At 37.1% G+C, this 14,845-nt stretch overlaps 1 protein-coding gene across 1 annotated transcript; it reads right to left on the reverse strand.

Moving 5' to 3' along the window:
* Nucleotides 1-1,099: 1,099 nt before the first annotated feature.
* On the reverse strand, nt 1,100-12,553 carry LOC121853817. Its single transcript, XM_042348193.1, has 4 exons — nt 11,719-12,553; nt 4,065-4,158; nt 3,310-3,524; nt 1,100-3,004 (listed from the first exon to the last, which is right to left on the reverse strand). Exons 1-4 carry the CDS (start codon nt 12,551-12,553, stop codon nt 2,895-2,897), a joined length of 1,254 nt encoding a protein of 417 aa, XP_042204127.1. The 3' UTR covers nt 1,100-2,894.
* Between the last annotated feature and the right edge of the window lie 2,292 nt (nt 12,554-14,845).

Here is a 14,845-nt window from a genome sequence, read left to right on the forward strand (position 1 = left end):
CATGCGAGTAATATGGCCAGCCCAACGTTGTTGTTCATGAATAATGGTAGCCTCGATGCTCCTACATTTGGTGTCAGCGAGAATACTGGCATTTGTTCTCTTGTCTTCCCAGCGACTTGGGGGATGAATCGTTGACTACATTGGTGAAATTTTCAAGTGCATTGAGGTGCCTCCTGTATGTGACCCATGTTTCGCTGCCATATAGCAGGGTGGGGAGGATCACTGTTTGATATACGTGCAACTTTGTAGATAATTTTAGCTCCCTACAGCTGGAGACACGAATACGGAGTCTGCCAAAGGCTTAAGATGTCCGCAGTGGTGGACAGGTGGGAGCCGAGATACCGGAAGTGGGTAACTTTAGAGAGGGTAGTACCGTTAAGCTGGATGGATGGTGGAGGTGTGGCTGAACCAGGGGGCAGGCTGGAAGAGAATCTGAGTCTTACGTACATTCACCTTAAAGCCGAAGTGTGCATACGCATCTGCGTAGGCGTTCAGGATTTCCTGAAGGTCGTGTTCACTGTGAGCGACAAGGGTGAGGTCGTCTACACACACACACACACACACACACACACACACACACACAAGTGTACATGGCTACACAAACACCTGCATAACTTCACGAAGGCAATGGAGAAACGCATTCTTGGTAAGCTCATCACTCATCAGATTTGGTATTACCGAAATATCACACAGAGGATCACCTCTTTCTTCCTTAATATAATACACTAAATAGTTAATATCACGGATTATGGTCCAGCTAAGCAGCACTGTTAAGTTGCTTCCAATTATCATCTTAGTTATGTAATTTATATAATTTTTGTTCAATATACTCTTTCAGCCTTTAGCTCTTGTGTTTTTCTTTACGATTAACCGTTAAGTATTATTATTACATACAGACACTTGTATATTTTCAACTTTGGCTACTGTATTTTCAATAAACCATTAGTAATTATTATTATTATTATTATTATTATTATTATTATTATTATTATTATTATTATTATTATTATTATTATTATTATTATTATTATTATTATTATTATCATACATACATACGAAATGATTTTAAAGTAAGATAAAGATAAATAAAACTCTCGCATCACTAATTTGATTTATTACATACAACAAGTTAGAAATAGATCTATACAACTCATCTATGGCATACAGAATTATACTCTAGTTATCACATTTAAGAATATTATATAAATAACATACAACTATTACACTGTGACTAGACATAATCTTTGGTATTAATAACAGTTATGACTATAAATACCGACACAGTTTTATATTATGTAGAAGTCATGTTTTTTTCTCATAGGACTTACTTTTGTCTTTGTTGTATTCTGAATATGAATTTACAAAAGGTGTGATGAAGTACGAATTCTTAAGTGCCCTGAATTTTAAGGACATGTTTATTAACTCTCAGGAGGTGATGTTTAAGCGTAAACACTAAGACATTTAATGACCTTGGCAGTTGAAGCATTTAAATTCACTGGAGCACAAATATATTCAGTTGTTAATTTAGATTAGTAAATAACAGGTGAGTTTGTCTTGGAATTCCCACTTCTGATGTTGGAATTTCACCTGTGTTATGTATCAGTGTGTTAAATCATTAAGTAACGTGTATCGGGGTAAGTTTCTGAGCTCGGTAACAAAACTGAGATCATTAGTTAAACAAGGCAATTTTCTCCGTATTTTGTCAATATTTCTATTATCTGGGGGGAATTTCAAATCTTGCTATAAAGTTGGGATCGTATTAAGTTCAATATTATTTTGTAGAAGTTTCTCATCTTGATACGAAACTGTGATTCCAAGATAAACACGTCATCCACCACTCTCCTTTACCCCTTGTTGCACACCTTTGCTAGCTACCAAATTCAATGAGACAAATTACTTCATGATGGAGGACGTATGTTTAGTGGGATAAATGCCATATCTTGATACACATTTATGACAGGAAGCTTCAAGAGGAGAGCAACTTAAAAGTATTCACTGATATATAACATAAATATTTACACATTCAGGTAAAAATAAACTAATCACTTGTTGATTTTGCACGTCCCAAAGAAGTTAGTTCACTGCAGGAATCACACAGCGGTTTAATCTGTATTAAATATATGTATTTTACTTTTACTGCCTTCGGTTTGAACGGATAAAAGTTGTGGCAGTATTGTAAGAACTTTTCGTCATACATCTAAATTAGTTTGGTTACAATTCTTTCACAAATATAAACAAAACTAACTTCTTTAGTACGTTTCTTTGCCATTGTTATTAATAATTTACTATATAAACTAAACGGACAAATGGGGGTATATAGTTCCTGTCGCCGTATTTCCAGTATTAATTTACGTTTGTGTAGATAAAGTTGACTTTTAAACAGCACATTCAACCATATTTCTGAATTCTTAACACCTTTATAAACCAAATTGATATTTACGTCACTTTTTACCGTTGCCTAAACAATTTGTATAGTTTTCAAAAATTTCTTCACTTCAGGCGTCCATAAATCTTGCAAGACATCAAGTGAAAATACAGTACACGTCTCGACAGCACTTGTAATGTCAACAATGAACATGTTGCTTCCTTTGTGTTACGCAACGGCTGGGAGATTTCACCCATCCCCTCAGCTAAACGACCATAATGTGACACCTGTATTTTTGTCCTCTCGATATGACGCCAAGGAGAGGTGTTGTCACTCTTAGTTAAGGCCAAGAGTAAAGCTTCCCAACTTTACGTAACATAAAATGTAAAAGTCCTATCTCCTGTATGACGGCCAAGGTATATCTTCTCTCTTCCGTTTTACACCGTTTGATCGTTTGGACGTTTCATACAAGTCTCTTCGCCATGTTGTGACGCCTGACCTTTATCTTCCCTCCCCTCAATCATTGTGATCAATTGTTGAGGGATTCTGAGGTAAGCGAGATGGAGGAGAAGATGGATCGTCGGCTGGGGCTCACTCCTAGGTTCTCCCAGTTGATCCAGGAGAGGCGGGCCGTCAAGTCTGTGGGAGGGAGAATATTGGAGCTTGTTAGTTTGTTGAGCAAGTGAGATAGAGAGAGACTGTACAATGAGCAGAAGTAGCCTAAGAGCTCTTAACTTGCACGCGTCTATCCTCCATTCCTATCCATGTGATATTATAAGAGAGAGGGAGAAAGTCACTTAGTCATTGATGTTCCAATAACAACTTTCGTGGGTGTGAGAAAAGGGATTGTGGTCCGAGAAATTGATTGATTGGTGAAGACAGAGACAAATGAAGATAAACAGGTACTATAACACAAAGTAAAGTAACACGGCAGTGGTACTGACCGCTGGTGTTCCACATGTGACACTGGTCTGAGGACAGTTCCCCTCGGAGTCCCTTCTCAATGTGAGTGACTGGATCAAGGTCGGAGGTTAGGAGCTCCCGCAGGAGGGCGATGTAAGCAATGGCCAGGCGCAGGGTGTCAATCTTGCTGAGCCGCTTCTCGTAGGGGAAAGTTGGCACGTGTGTACGCAGCTCCTCGAAGGCTGAGTTTATACTGCTGGGGGAGGAGTCCGGACTAGTATTATAACAACTAGTAATGAGGGATGGCAGGAGGAGGATAGAGACAATTATAAAAATCAATAATAGCCTGGGTGTGTATTTCGTGGTATATTATATTTACATTTTTCTCATAAATAATTTACATGGTAGTTTTTACTTTTGTCTGTTGATGCAAAGGACAAAACAATTTATCGCTACAGAGGAATGTTATGTGATGTTGACCATTAATAAAATCAAAGGATATTACTAAAAAAATTCTTATTACTTACGTTACGGATGAGGTTAATCAACAGAGAGGCTAGGGTCAAAACGAGGTCGATGTCAACAAAGTTGGGGGTCAACATGGAGGAAAGATTCAACGGGTAGACGGGGGTCAACAGGTAGAGGTCAACAGGTATACCGGGTGAACAGGTGGGAGTCAACAGATAGACAGGGTCAACAGGTGAGTTAACAGGTAGACAGGGTTAACAATTAGACGAGGTCAACAGGTGGGGGTCAACAGATAGACGGGGTCATTTGTTGGGGTCAGTGTACTCACCTGAGCATGCGTTTTCTCTCCCTGATGTTGGCGGCGTGACGTTGTACACGATACGGAGACCCCGTCGTGTAGTACTCGTCCTCACCATCATCACCTGTGGGTCAACAAAGGTTAGTTAGGGTCACGTGCTCTTGTTGGAATGAAGTTGCGGAAAAAGTTAAGGCAGAAATACGAAGTCCAGCGAAACTTACTTTGCAGATTATCGAGAAACAGTTATCAGATCAAGTGAATATATAAACCAGGAATACAGAGATATAACTCAAACAAGCGGGCATATCACTGTACGGGACCGAATTTCAGCGAGATTTCAGTAGGAGTGTTTATAGCTCGATAATACCGACTGTAGGAAATATTAGCATCTAACTTCGTACAATATCTTAACAATTGTCGAATTTAACATCTTTAATCATTGTTAGAAGTTAGAATATCAACATTACATATTTTAACACCATGTTAATCGGCTTAATATGTAAACTTATTTTGTAATGAACGTGATAATTATTTTCCATTCCATCCGTAAATATACAGTATATATTTTTTTGTATGTACTGTACGGGGAATTTTGTATGTACAGCAAGTAGAAAATGTGAGGTACTTCAACAGGGTCGCACCTACTATAACAATCCTACAAAAAAAAATCCTACAAGGAAAGTTATTTCTTACCTCGAGAATAATAGGATTCCGGTGGAGAAACATAAAAAAATCGCCGCTTTTCCCTAACATTATACTGTTTACGGGAATACTCAAGCGCGCTCAGGCGGAGAGAAACAAATCAACACCGAGTTACTCCTGGTAAAAAAAAGTAAGATATATAAAGATATAGTTACTTAAATATGGTAGTCATCATATATATATATATATTATGTTTTCATTCGGCGGAGCGTCAGATCGATTACGTTAATATGGCGCACGTAATGGAAAAAACAGCATTTTTTTTTTAGTCTTGCACCGGATTCCAATTACTCTCAAGGGATTGCTATAATAGGTCGCCCTGTTGTATTGTTTTACCGCATATTTCCAAAGTTAATTTAGTTATAACATCCATTTTACTTCAAGACAAATATATTAACCCATAAAAAAAAAGTTACTTTCCATAGTTTTTAGTTGTTCTCTATAATATATATGGTCCTATTTAGAGTACAGGTTTAAAGATGAAAGATGGGGCAGAGGTTGTCACAAGTTTATAGAGAAAAATAAGAAGGTGTCCTAGAGGGAATTATAAAGGCTGAAAAACAAAAACAAGATAAAATATGGAAACGGATATATTGTAGAAAAATGAGAGTGAAAGGGAGAGAGCGCAAATATTTCTACAGATGACAAAAGTTTACTGGAAAGTGTGACAGAAAATGGTTACAGATAAATAGCAATCAACATGTATAGTCTCCTCTTATAAAAAAAAAATATGAATGACTATAAAAAAATACAGAGGAATACGTCTGTCGATTACAATAACGAAATTACATAAAGCAGAAAAACATCCAGAAAATTGTAACAAAATAGGTGACTGTATTTGGAGAAAACAAAAGTGTGGGTTTAGAAAAGAAAGAGGAAGTGTGGATCAAGATTCTGGATTTAGTACAAACATAATGATAGATTAAATAGAATAAAACGATGTGAAAACTATTGAAAAATGTTTAAGGTACATAGGAAATTATCTAGATTTTTTTTTATAGAGAGAACGAAGAGTGTGTTAGGTGAACTGGGATTACATTGATTAAGGATGTGTGCTGTTGCTATGGTGAAAAGAAGCGTGACTAAGAGAAGTGTGTAAGTATGTTGAATAATGATGTACAATGTAAAATGGTAGTGATTCAGTGAGTTCAGAAGAATGTTGAAGATGTTTATAGTGAATGTGAATAAATATAAAATAAAGCAATTAGAGATACTGGGAGAAATTGATATTAACTTGAATACAGACGAAGTGGAGGAATAGGAAGGACAGTTTCAGTTATATGGTAGTGGATTTTTTTTAGCATATGGAACGATAAGTGACGAATTGTACCACAGAATAGCGTTAAGAAAAACAATATTATGTAGATTGAGATATGTACAGGGATAATTATAACAAAGGAGGTAAAGATGTCAATGTGCAGCGGAATTATTGAGCAAAACAAGGCGTCGAGTGATTCTGGGGAGGGATTTTATCCTAATGGGTGATGCTAACTTGCCTGAGTAGAATATTAAAGTAAATAAGGGCCATGTTGTGGAAGGAGAGGTTCATAAGGAAACACAAGTTGTACAGCAGTAAGGATATATGAAGGACAATGAATGAAGGAAAAATGTGTATGTGTGTTTTGCCTAATAACGGCAGTAACAAAGAAACAGATAATTTTTGTCATACACATTGCTTATATTTTAAATAGAAGATATCAAATGCACAAACGGATAGAGATGATCAAAATGGCAAGGAAGAAGACTTAGATAAGAATAAAGACACAACGATAATGTCCAAATATCCCAAACATCAGTTCTGGTAATATGTCCTAGCCCCTGCATAAAGAGAGCTAGACTGTGGCTCTCTCATTCGCCATTTTGGATAGCAGAAGACGTGTTATTGATCTGGGCGCGCAACCTCCATCTTGACCCAACCTGCCACGCCCGCCAAGTTCACCTCTTCTTTTTTTTCACCGAGAGGAACAAGAAAGTCATTGATCTATACTAAACGTAAGAATAAGCTACATTAATTAGGTCACGGGTTTGCATGGTTTGATATTAAAGGTTAACTGGGATCAGGATGGGTCAGGCTAGGTTGGAATGGAAATTACTCTAGTTATTAACGACATCTTCAAAATCTCAGTAAGGGGGTTTTTGGGACCATAAATGTGGTTATTCGCCAAATGCCGGTCGTTAGCGGTATTTGATTTACGTAATGTTAGTGTAAATTTACTTCCTGGGTGGACGCGAATGGCAAATCACTAAGAATAATGAACTCATGGGTAATTAAGAAGAATTACTCATTCCATTTGGGGATTGACACAGGACGCAGAGGCTATTTGATAGACGCGCCAGATATGATGTTAGGTCAGCATGTGTCAGGGTAGGTTGGGGTAATTCAAGAAAAAGGTCAAACAAAGGAACCGTTAGTTATTATCAGATATTCGAATAAAAACCGTTGAACATAAGCTAAGTAATATTTGTCAAAGTATAAGGTATAGTCTTAATATTGCACGCCACAGCTTATAAACCAGACGGATAAGGACGATATGTAGTAACGCCACAAAGTCTAATAAGATGTTGGTTAATTACTGCTTGAATGCTTAGAGAGATGCAGCTGAACATGTTACTAACAAACCGAAGATAAAAAAGAACATCCCTGAAGCTTGCATCATACGTGGTGTATAGTGCTGAAACTTCTTGGCCGGTGAAGCTTTTAAATGCATAAAATAATGACAAAGATTACAAAAGTGTATTTATAATGTATAAAATTAATCATGTTATGACGTAAATAATCGATTGCATTAATAAACTAAAGTATCGAGTAACCCGATTCCTGCTGTGAACGGTTTATCATATGGGTACTGATGAGTAATGCACAAAATCAACAGCTGTCTCCCGTACAACAAGGCTTCTGGTATCGAACACGGCTAGGCTCACCACACAGCATCAGAAGACTAGTACAATACCTGGTTCTCGATTTACCACTTGGTACTAGAAAGTCAGCGGCTATGCACCTATGCAGGAGAGACCAATTACTCCATCCTTGACTCAAGTTATTTCTGCAGCTGAGAAATTGTGAGGTTCACTCCAGAAGAGGAACCGAACTGTTGACATTTTGGTGCCAACACACACAAAAAAATACCCCGAAATTATATTATGTTTTTCGGTGTTGAGTTATCTCCTTACACAGGAAAAACAGAAACACAGTCACTCATGAAAACCATCACAATGAAGATGTGACAAGGGAGCTGTTAGCTATAAGGTGATCTTAACCCTCATACAGTTTCCCCAGAGGTGCTAGATGTGAAACAAACTACACTGGCTGACAAGGTATTTACTTAAAGGCCCATTCAAGCATAGATCCACCTGCATAATCATAATCATTTATTGTAACAATGCGTTACTGAGGACAAGAGGCTTTTTGATAATTACATATAAAGCGACTTTCTGTAATTAATTTTATAACGACTAACAGTTTGAAATCTTGCTCTATAAGCCATTGTAGCTGCCAGCATGATCAGTGATTAAACCGAACTAATATAGAAATGATTTGTCTCACCGAAATTAGTTTGAAACCATAGATGTATTACCCGTAATTCTAAATTATTCGTGACTAGTTTTATTACTAAACTGGTAAATGAGTAAACTAGCATTATAACATTATCAACAACAGCACTACACACTCTAACTCCTCACAAATAATAAATAACTTTAATAACCATTTAGGAGCAGGAAGGGACGATACAAATAAACGCCTAGGGGCCAAAAGAGAACAAATCAGTAATGGTGTTGAGTTCTGTGTACAGTATACTGAAGGTTAAATTCACTTAAATGGTCACATAAAATAATAAGTGTCGAAGAATAAAAGTAAAATACCAAAAGACTTAAAAAATAGCGTACTGGTGAAACAATAATAATAATAATAATAATAATAATAATAATAATAATAATAATAATAATAATAATAATAATAATAATAATAATAATAATAATAATAAACTATTTAAGTTGTATAAATCTTCGGACATTGCTATCCATAATTCAGGTTCTATTTAGCCCTGACAATATCTCGCACTGACCTAAACATGAGCTATGGACTATCGCTTCCACATGTAACATTTTTGTAGTCATTAGAGATGTAATAAACTAGTATTGATAAAACATTTCCATACCGTGAATATTAACTAATTTGAAACTTAGGATGTTGATGAAACAACTACTACTTCTGTTACTACTAATCTACTACTGATCTACTACTAATTTACTTCTACGACTACTACTACTACGACTACTACTATGTATATTTCGTAAATTTTATGGATATTTGCTATATACCAATAATTTTTATATACTGTATTTCTTATTTTCCCCCAATTTTGAGCTGGAGTAATCCTATAAATATACAGTAAGATAATGATTATTACCCTAACCTTTCTTACACTAATTTAGGTAACATTTCACTAATATTACGATGGATGTGTAAAAGGAAATAGAGTCAGTTTTAACATATACAGTCAACACTTATCTCTGGGAAAATTTCTCAGTGTTGCAAGACTCTAGGTGTTGTTTTAATATCTAACCTTAAGATCAAAATTTAACTTTAAGATTAATATTTAACCTTATGATTATCCTCCATTAATATCATTATCATTATATGTTTTAGTCAGTAATTTGGATACATTAATTAATGGTCGATAAATTGGTATTTATCTGATGTTGGCATCTCGTTTGCAGGTAAATATCTGTTATGAAAACAAAATCAATGTTAACTCTAATTGATTTATTTATATATACAGGTACAGGTATATGAATATGAGACATGTATCAAAATATTAATGGAAATATCATCAATAGGCCTATTACAGTAAGATTGTCCTAACCTAACCTAACCTAACTTAAGCTAACCATCATTGCGCCAGAAACACTTTACCAAATGTGAGATCTGGAGGGTTTTGTGCCTAAATTATGTTGTTTTCATTATTGACCCCTGAACTTTGACCTTTGATAATTTGGTCAGCAAAAATTTATCTGCTTTAGTTATTAAGCCAGTTCGCTTGCTTGTAGAAACTGTTTCATATTGTCTTTTGGTTCTTAACATTCGTCTCTTCGATGGAAGTTCGTAAAAATAGAAAAATAAGATAAACATCGGTAAAGTTTGGTATGATGATACTACTACTACTATAACTACTACTACTATAACTACTACTACTAATTCTAATTCTACTACTACTACTACCTTTTTGTACTTCTACTACTATTTTTTTGTTTAATTCTACTACTACTACTAATAATAATAATGGTAATACATATATCCCATAAAATGGAGAATAGAAATCGTATCCAGCCAACATATACCTGTACATGTATAGTAACAGAGATAAATCATTAATACATACTGATGCCATAATTTACTGAAAGGACTTAACTGGGCTTTAAAACTTAAGAATAGTGTTCGTATAAGCTAACCTAGAATATGTATTTAACCCATCATAGTGGGAGGTGACCCTAAGCTTAATAAAATCGTCTGGCGGTAGGCAGAATAAAATGGCAAGTGCGTGAAACATGACGAAAGGGTTCGATACCTAACAAAATTATATCATAGCATTAATATAAAAAAAAACACAATCATTTATTTAATTGCCTTTGCTCATGTCATTCGATTGTACAGTAGTTTCGTGTAGAACCAAACTGAGTGATCTGTTCTTCAAATGCCTAAGCTACTGAAGAACATTAACACTTTATAACAATAACAAAAAATAAACCGACCATCTTTCTTAAGAATATTAAGTTTTTGTTATGTATATGTATTTCTGTGCTTCAGCAGATTCATTCACAAAACAACTATTAAAAATTACAGAAGGAAGTTTATCCTTTTTTAGAGATGAAATTGAGAGAGAGAGAGAGAGAGAGAGAGAGAGAGAGAGAGAGAGAGAGAGGCATCTTTTGGGTATTTTTAATGATTCCTTATCTACCGTAGAAACTAATTTATTACTAAGTGCTTGAGATTCCTGGCTGTTGAGACACTATGTACACTAAGACAACAAGAAATTTTACCATAATTCACGTCAGTTTACAGGTATTTTGTATATCTAAACGATGTGTAGAAATTAAAACTTGGTGAATGGTGTTGACCATCTAAGCGGAAACATGAAATACTTGTACAGTTGAGTTACCTTTTATATTTTACCATTATTCTGTTTTTTTTGTCTCTGTTACGGCTTGTGTGATAAAGTATAACGATGTTTATGTAAAAAAAAATAATTATTATCTGAGGTAATTGAAAACAATCATTAGAAATGCCGGGGAATTATGAGTGAATGTCGGGGTAACATCAAGACAAGTTGGAGTAGTGTTAGAAAAGCATTAGGACATTGTTAGAGGAATATCAGTTAACACATGTCTGTTAAGTAGTGTCAGGAAGTACGAGTGAGATAATGTCGTGGGAATATTGTTTCAATATGTCACGAGAACCAGATGTCAAGAAAATGTCAGGAAAATTCCAAGGAGGTCAAAAGACAGTGTCAAAAGAGTTTCTGTGTCGTGGATAGTGACAGCTGAAGATGGTAAGAAAGTGCCAAGAAAACGTTAGGAAGTTAGAGGAAGGCCCGGGTTGTGCCAAGAGAGGAGCTGCAAAGTGTTAGGGAAATTTCAGGAGAATCTTGATATTTAGTGGAGTGTTGAGAGGGAGTCAGAAGATACGTGAGAGTCATGGCTGCTGAACAGTATACAAGGAGCATCAAGGTAATGCCAAGGCAACACCAAAACAACAACAAAATGGCTGGACAGTTGCTGATGTCCTGGCTTTTAATGTTGAACAGATGGGATTACCTACCCCCCCTTCCCCCTCTCTCTTTATATATATATATATATATATATATATATATATATATATATATATATATATATATATATATATATATATATATATATATATATATATATATATATACGGTAAGAACACAACATGGGTGGTACTGGAAGAGGACAAGACACTCACCGTGCACTAGGAAGGGGAGGCCATGTAGGTGTGGGTGGGCGAAGGCACAGGAGGGGAGCTCTTCGTCCTCGCAGTAGGCGGTCTGCTGCTGCTGCATGCTGCTGTTGACCTGCCTGCTGACGCTGTTACTGCTGTTAGTGCTGGTGTTGCTAGTGCTGGTGTTAATGTTGTTGACGGGGACAGCACCACCTGCCGTCACCTGCACCGCCGCGACACCAGCTGTAAAGGCGTTGCCGTAGTCACCTAGCTGGACTGGGGCATTGACCACCTGGCTGACCACGTGCCCCAGCTGGCTCAGACAAGTGCCTACGTTGTTAGGGGGGCTGTTGCTGCCCAGGTCTCCTCGCCCCTGCTGCTGCTGGTGTTGCTGTTGCTGCTGCTGCTGCTGCTGGGGGTGGTGGGTATAGACGTGGGAGTACTGGCCCGGGGGCGTGTGACTCTGGGGCAGGGAGGTAAAGAACTCGGCGTAGGGCGGTGTGACCTGCGACGGGGGTGCGACCTGACCACAGCCGACCTGGCGAGGTACTGGTGCCACCGACCCGACCAACGCCTCCGCCATGCTGCCTCTCAACCTCCACTTTTTGTCCTCTGTCAGGAAAGACTGACGCTCACGGGCTAAAAATTGAAATTCTGACTCGGCCACGGGGTCCCCCGCTCTCCTGGAATTGACAGTGCTCTTAATGGCGGTGATGTATACCGGCGAATCTATTTCTCGCCCGACTGGTGCACTTGCCGAGGGTGCTGGAGGGTCGGCCTGCCCACCAATGAGAGAGCGCGTCCTGATTGTAGTGCCGAGTGGCCCTGACAGCAGACATATTGGTTCCCGGCTCTTCATCTCCCTTATACCTCCCCCGGCTGACAGTCCCACCTGACCCCTTCCACCCAAACACCATCCAGAGGCGCTCATTCCAGTACCAGTTATCGTGACTCTGACGTCATGGATTTCCTACCAATCAAAACTGCGTTACTACCCTCGCAAGCCCTTCCCATTGGTTTATATTATTGATCCAGAGCGTCACCAGCCTTCGAGCGACCTAGGATTCACAGGAAACTTAGGATGCAACACACTCCGCCCACAGGAAATAAGCGACTCTGGTTGGCTGTTTAGCTCTTAATCGATTAAGCTTCAACCAACCACGAGCCAGAACGAACCACCGTGACCAATTACAAGCAGCCTCCGACGTCTGGGAAAATATTTCACTCCATGGGAAACAGGACAGCAAAACAAGTGAATTAGTGATAGAAGTTATTTAAATTTATTCTGACACGTAAATCGATTATATATATAAAATGTCGCCTCGATAAATTTTACCATATTCAAAAATATTTTATAAAATATTAAAACAAATGCAAATGACATAAACAAGAGGCTTTCAAATCTGGAAAAAAGATAAGATAGCATAGTAAAAATTATTCCATTTTAATTTCGTAAACCATCATTTCACAGCGAAAATATAATGAACGTAATTTAAGAGTAGAATGCCAGTCGAAATTAGTAAGGGTTAGATATTATACAAGTAATGCGGTAAAGCGAGAGAAGTGTTTGGTTACTGGTACGTGAAGAGCAGAGGCACACGGTAGGTGAACTGTAGGCGTGAGAGAAAGAGAGAAGCAATATATCTCTTCTTCTTTAAATGGTCTTGTTCCTTGGCCGCTATACTGTCTTGAATCCCGTCACTGTCTTCGTTACTGTCTTGGTCACTGTCATTATCTTGGTTCCTATCGCTTTCCTGATCGCCGTCACTGTCCTGGTCACTGTCACTGTTTTGGTCACTGTATAAAAAGTGCTCATAATTTTGTGTAGAGTGTTGTTTACAAGAACCCGTGGCAGAGTTGATACACGTCTGCTACAAATAATGTTCAGTGTTGTGTTTTTTGCTATGTGAGTTAATTATAAAAAGGCTTCACCAACTGAGGTCAGGTTAGGTCAGGTTAGGTTAGGTTAGGTAAATAAGTTTTGTTTGTTCATTATCTCTATGTATGAACGATTATACATTATAACTCTCATATCTGTGTATTTTTTTTCTATTTGTGTATTTCTAAGTACAGTATTAGCAAAAACTATTTTCTTTGTTTTAGCATTTATATATGATTTTGCATGTACAGTATATTCTTACAATCTACCTTTATATTTTAGTATATATTTACAGTCTTTGAGTCTATGTATGTTTGTTAAGTGCATAATCTTCCGTTTATGTATATTTTATATGTTTATGTATGATCATACGTCTCCTACTTATAATACTCATATGCTTGTACATATCTCTATCTCTCTTTCTTGGTATTTTATCTACATATTAAATCCTCGTTTTTCAGGAAATTCGACTAATTCATCTTGACTGAATGTTGGTTTAGGGGGAAAAAATCGACTTTGCAAGGGAAATTTATGACCACAGAAATGCAAGTTTTTTTTTCAACTGATACTTTTTTTTTGTATTTTTCACAGCTCCACTTTGACCATCATCTCCACCACATTACTCCTCACTCCTACCCATCACACAACTCCTCACTCCTCCCCATCACTGTACTCCTCCTCACTCTCGCCTCCTCAATTTTACTCCCTTCTACCCCATTCTACTTCTCATCTTGCAACTTCATCCAACACACCTCAGGACCCAACATTGTTTACATAAATGATGACTTGTTTTGTTTACAGGTTTTATATTTAATTTACTGATATCAATACGTGACAATTTTCTTTATCTGTAAAAGAATGAATACAAAGGCATGTGTGAAAAGGTGACAACAAAACATATTCCGGTTTTAAGGGGAATTATTTTTGACAACAGCTACACTCCAGGTATAGTCCTTAAGAATAATAAGTTATTGTATATCTTCGGTTGAAAATTGACTGATTATTTGAATTAGTCTGAATATGTGAATACAAATTTGACTGACTTTACTGTTTAGTACGATAGTAATGTGAGACTTAAACTATATTTTACTGTTTTATGAGTTAATTTGTGTTTATTATTCTACGTTTGTGGGCTATTATCCTGCTAAAGGGGAAGGGTAATCCACCAATTGCTTAATACTGTGAATCATGGGATCACCACTTGTCCGACCACCTTGTAATATAGTAGTTAAAGGTTAGTATAGTGTGTGTGAAACTAAAAGGGATTGCTTA

This window comes from Homarus americanus, unplaced genomic scaffold (assembly GCF_018991925.1).
Source record: "Homarus americanus isolate GMGI-L3 unplaced genomic scaffold, GMGI_Hamer_2.0 scaffold18703, whole genome shotgun sequence".
In the NCBI taxonomy this organism is placed as follows: domain Eukaryota; kingdom Metazoa; phylum Arthropoda; class Malacostraca; order Decapoda; family Nephropidae; genus Homarus; species Homarus americanus.

Excerpts from the sequence above, each read along its gene's own strand:
- LOC121853817 (XM_042348193.1), bottom strand. The coding sequence starts at position 12,553 with ATGAAGAGCCGGGAACCAATATGTCTGCTGTCAGGGCCACTCGGCACT. Across the intron at positions 3,525-4,064 it reads GAGAGAAAACGCATGCTCAG|CAGTATAAACTCAGCCTTCG; the intron begins GTGAGTACACTG and ends CTCCTCCCCCAG. Across the intron at positions 3,005-3,309 it reads TCACATGTGGAACACCAGCG|ACTTGACGGCCCGCCTCTCC; the intron begins GTCAGTACCACT and ends TCCCTCCCACAG.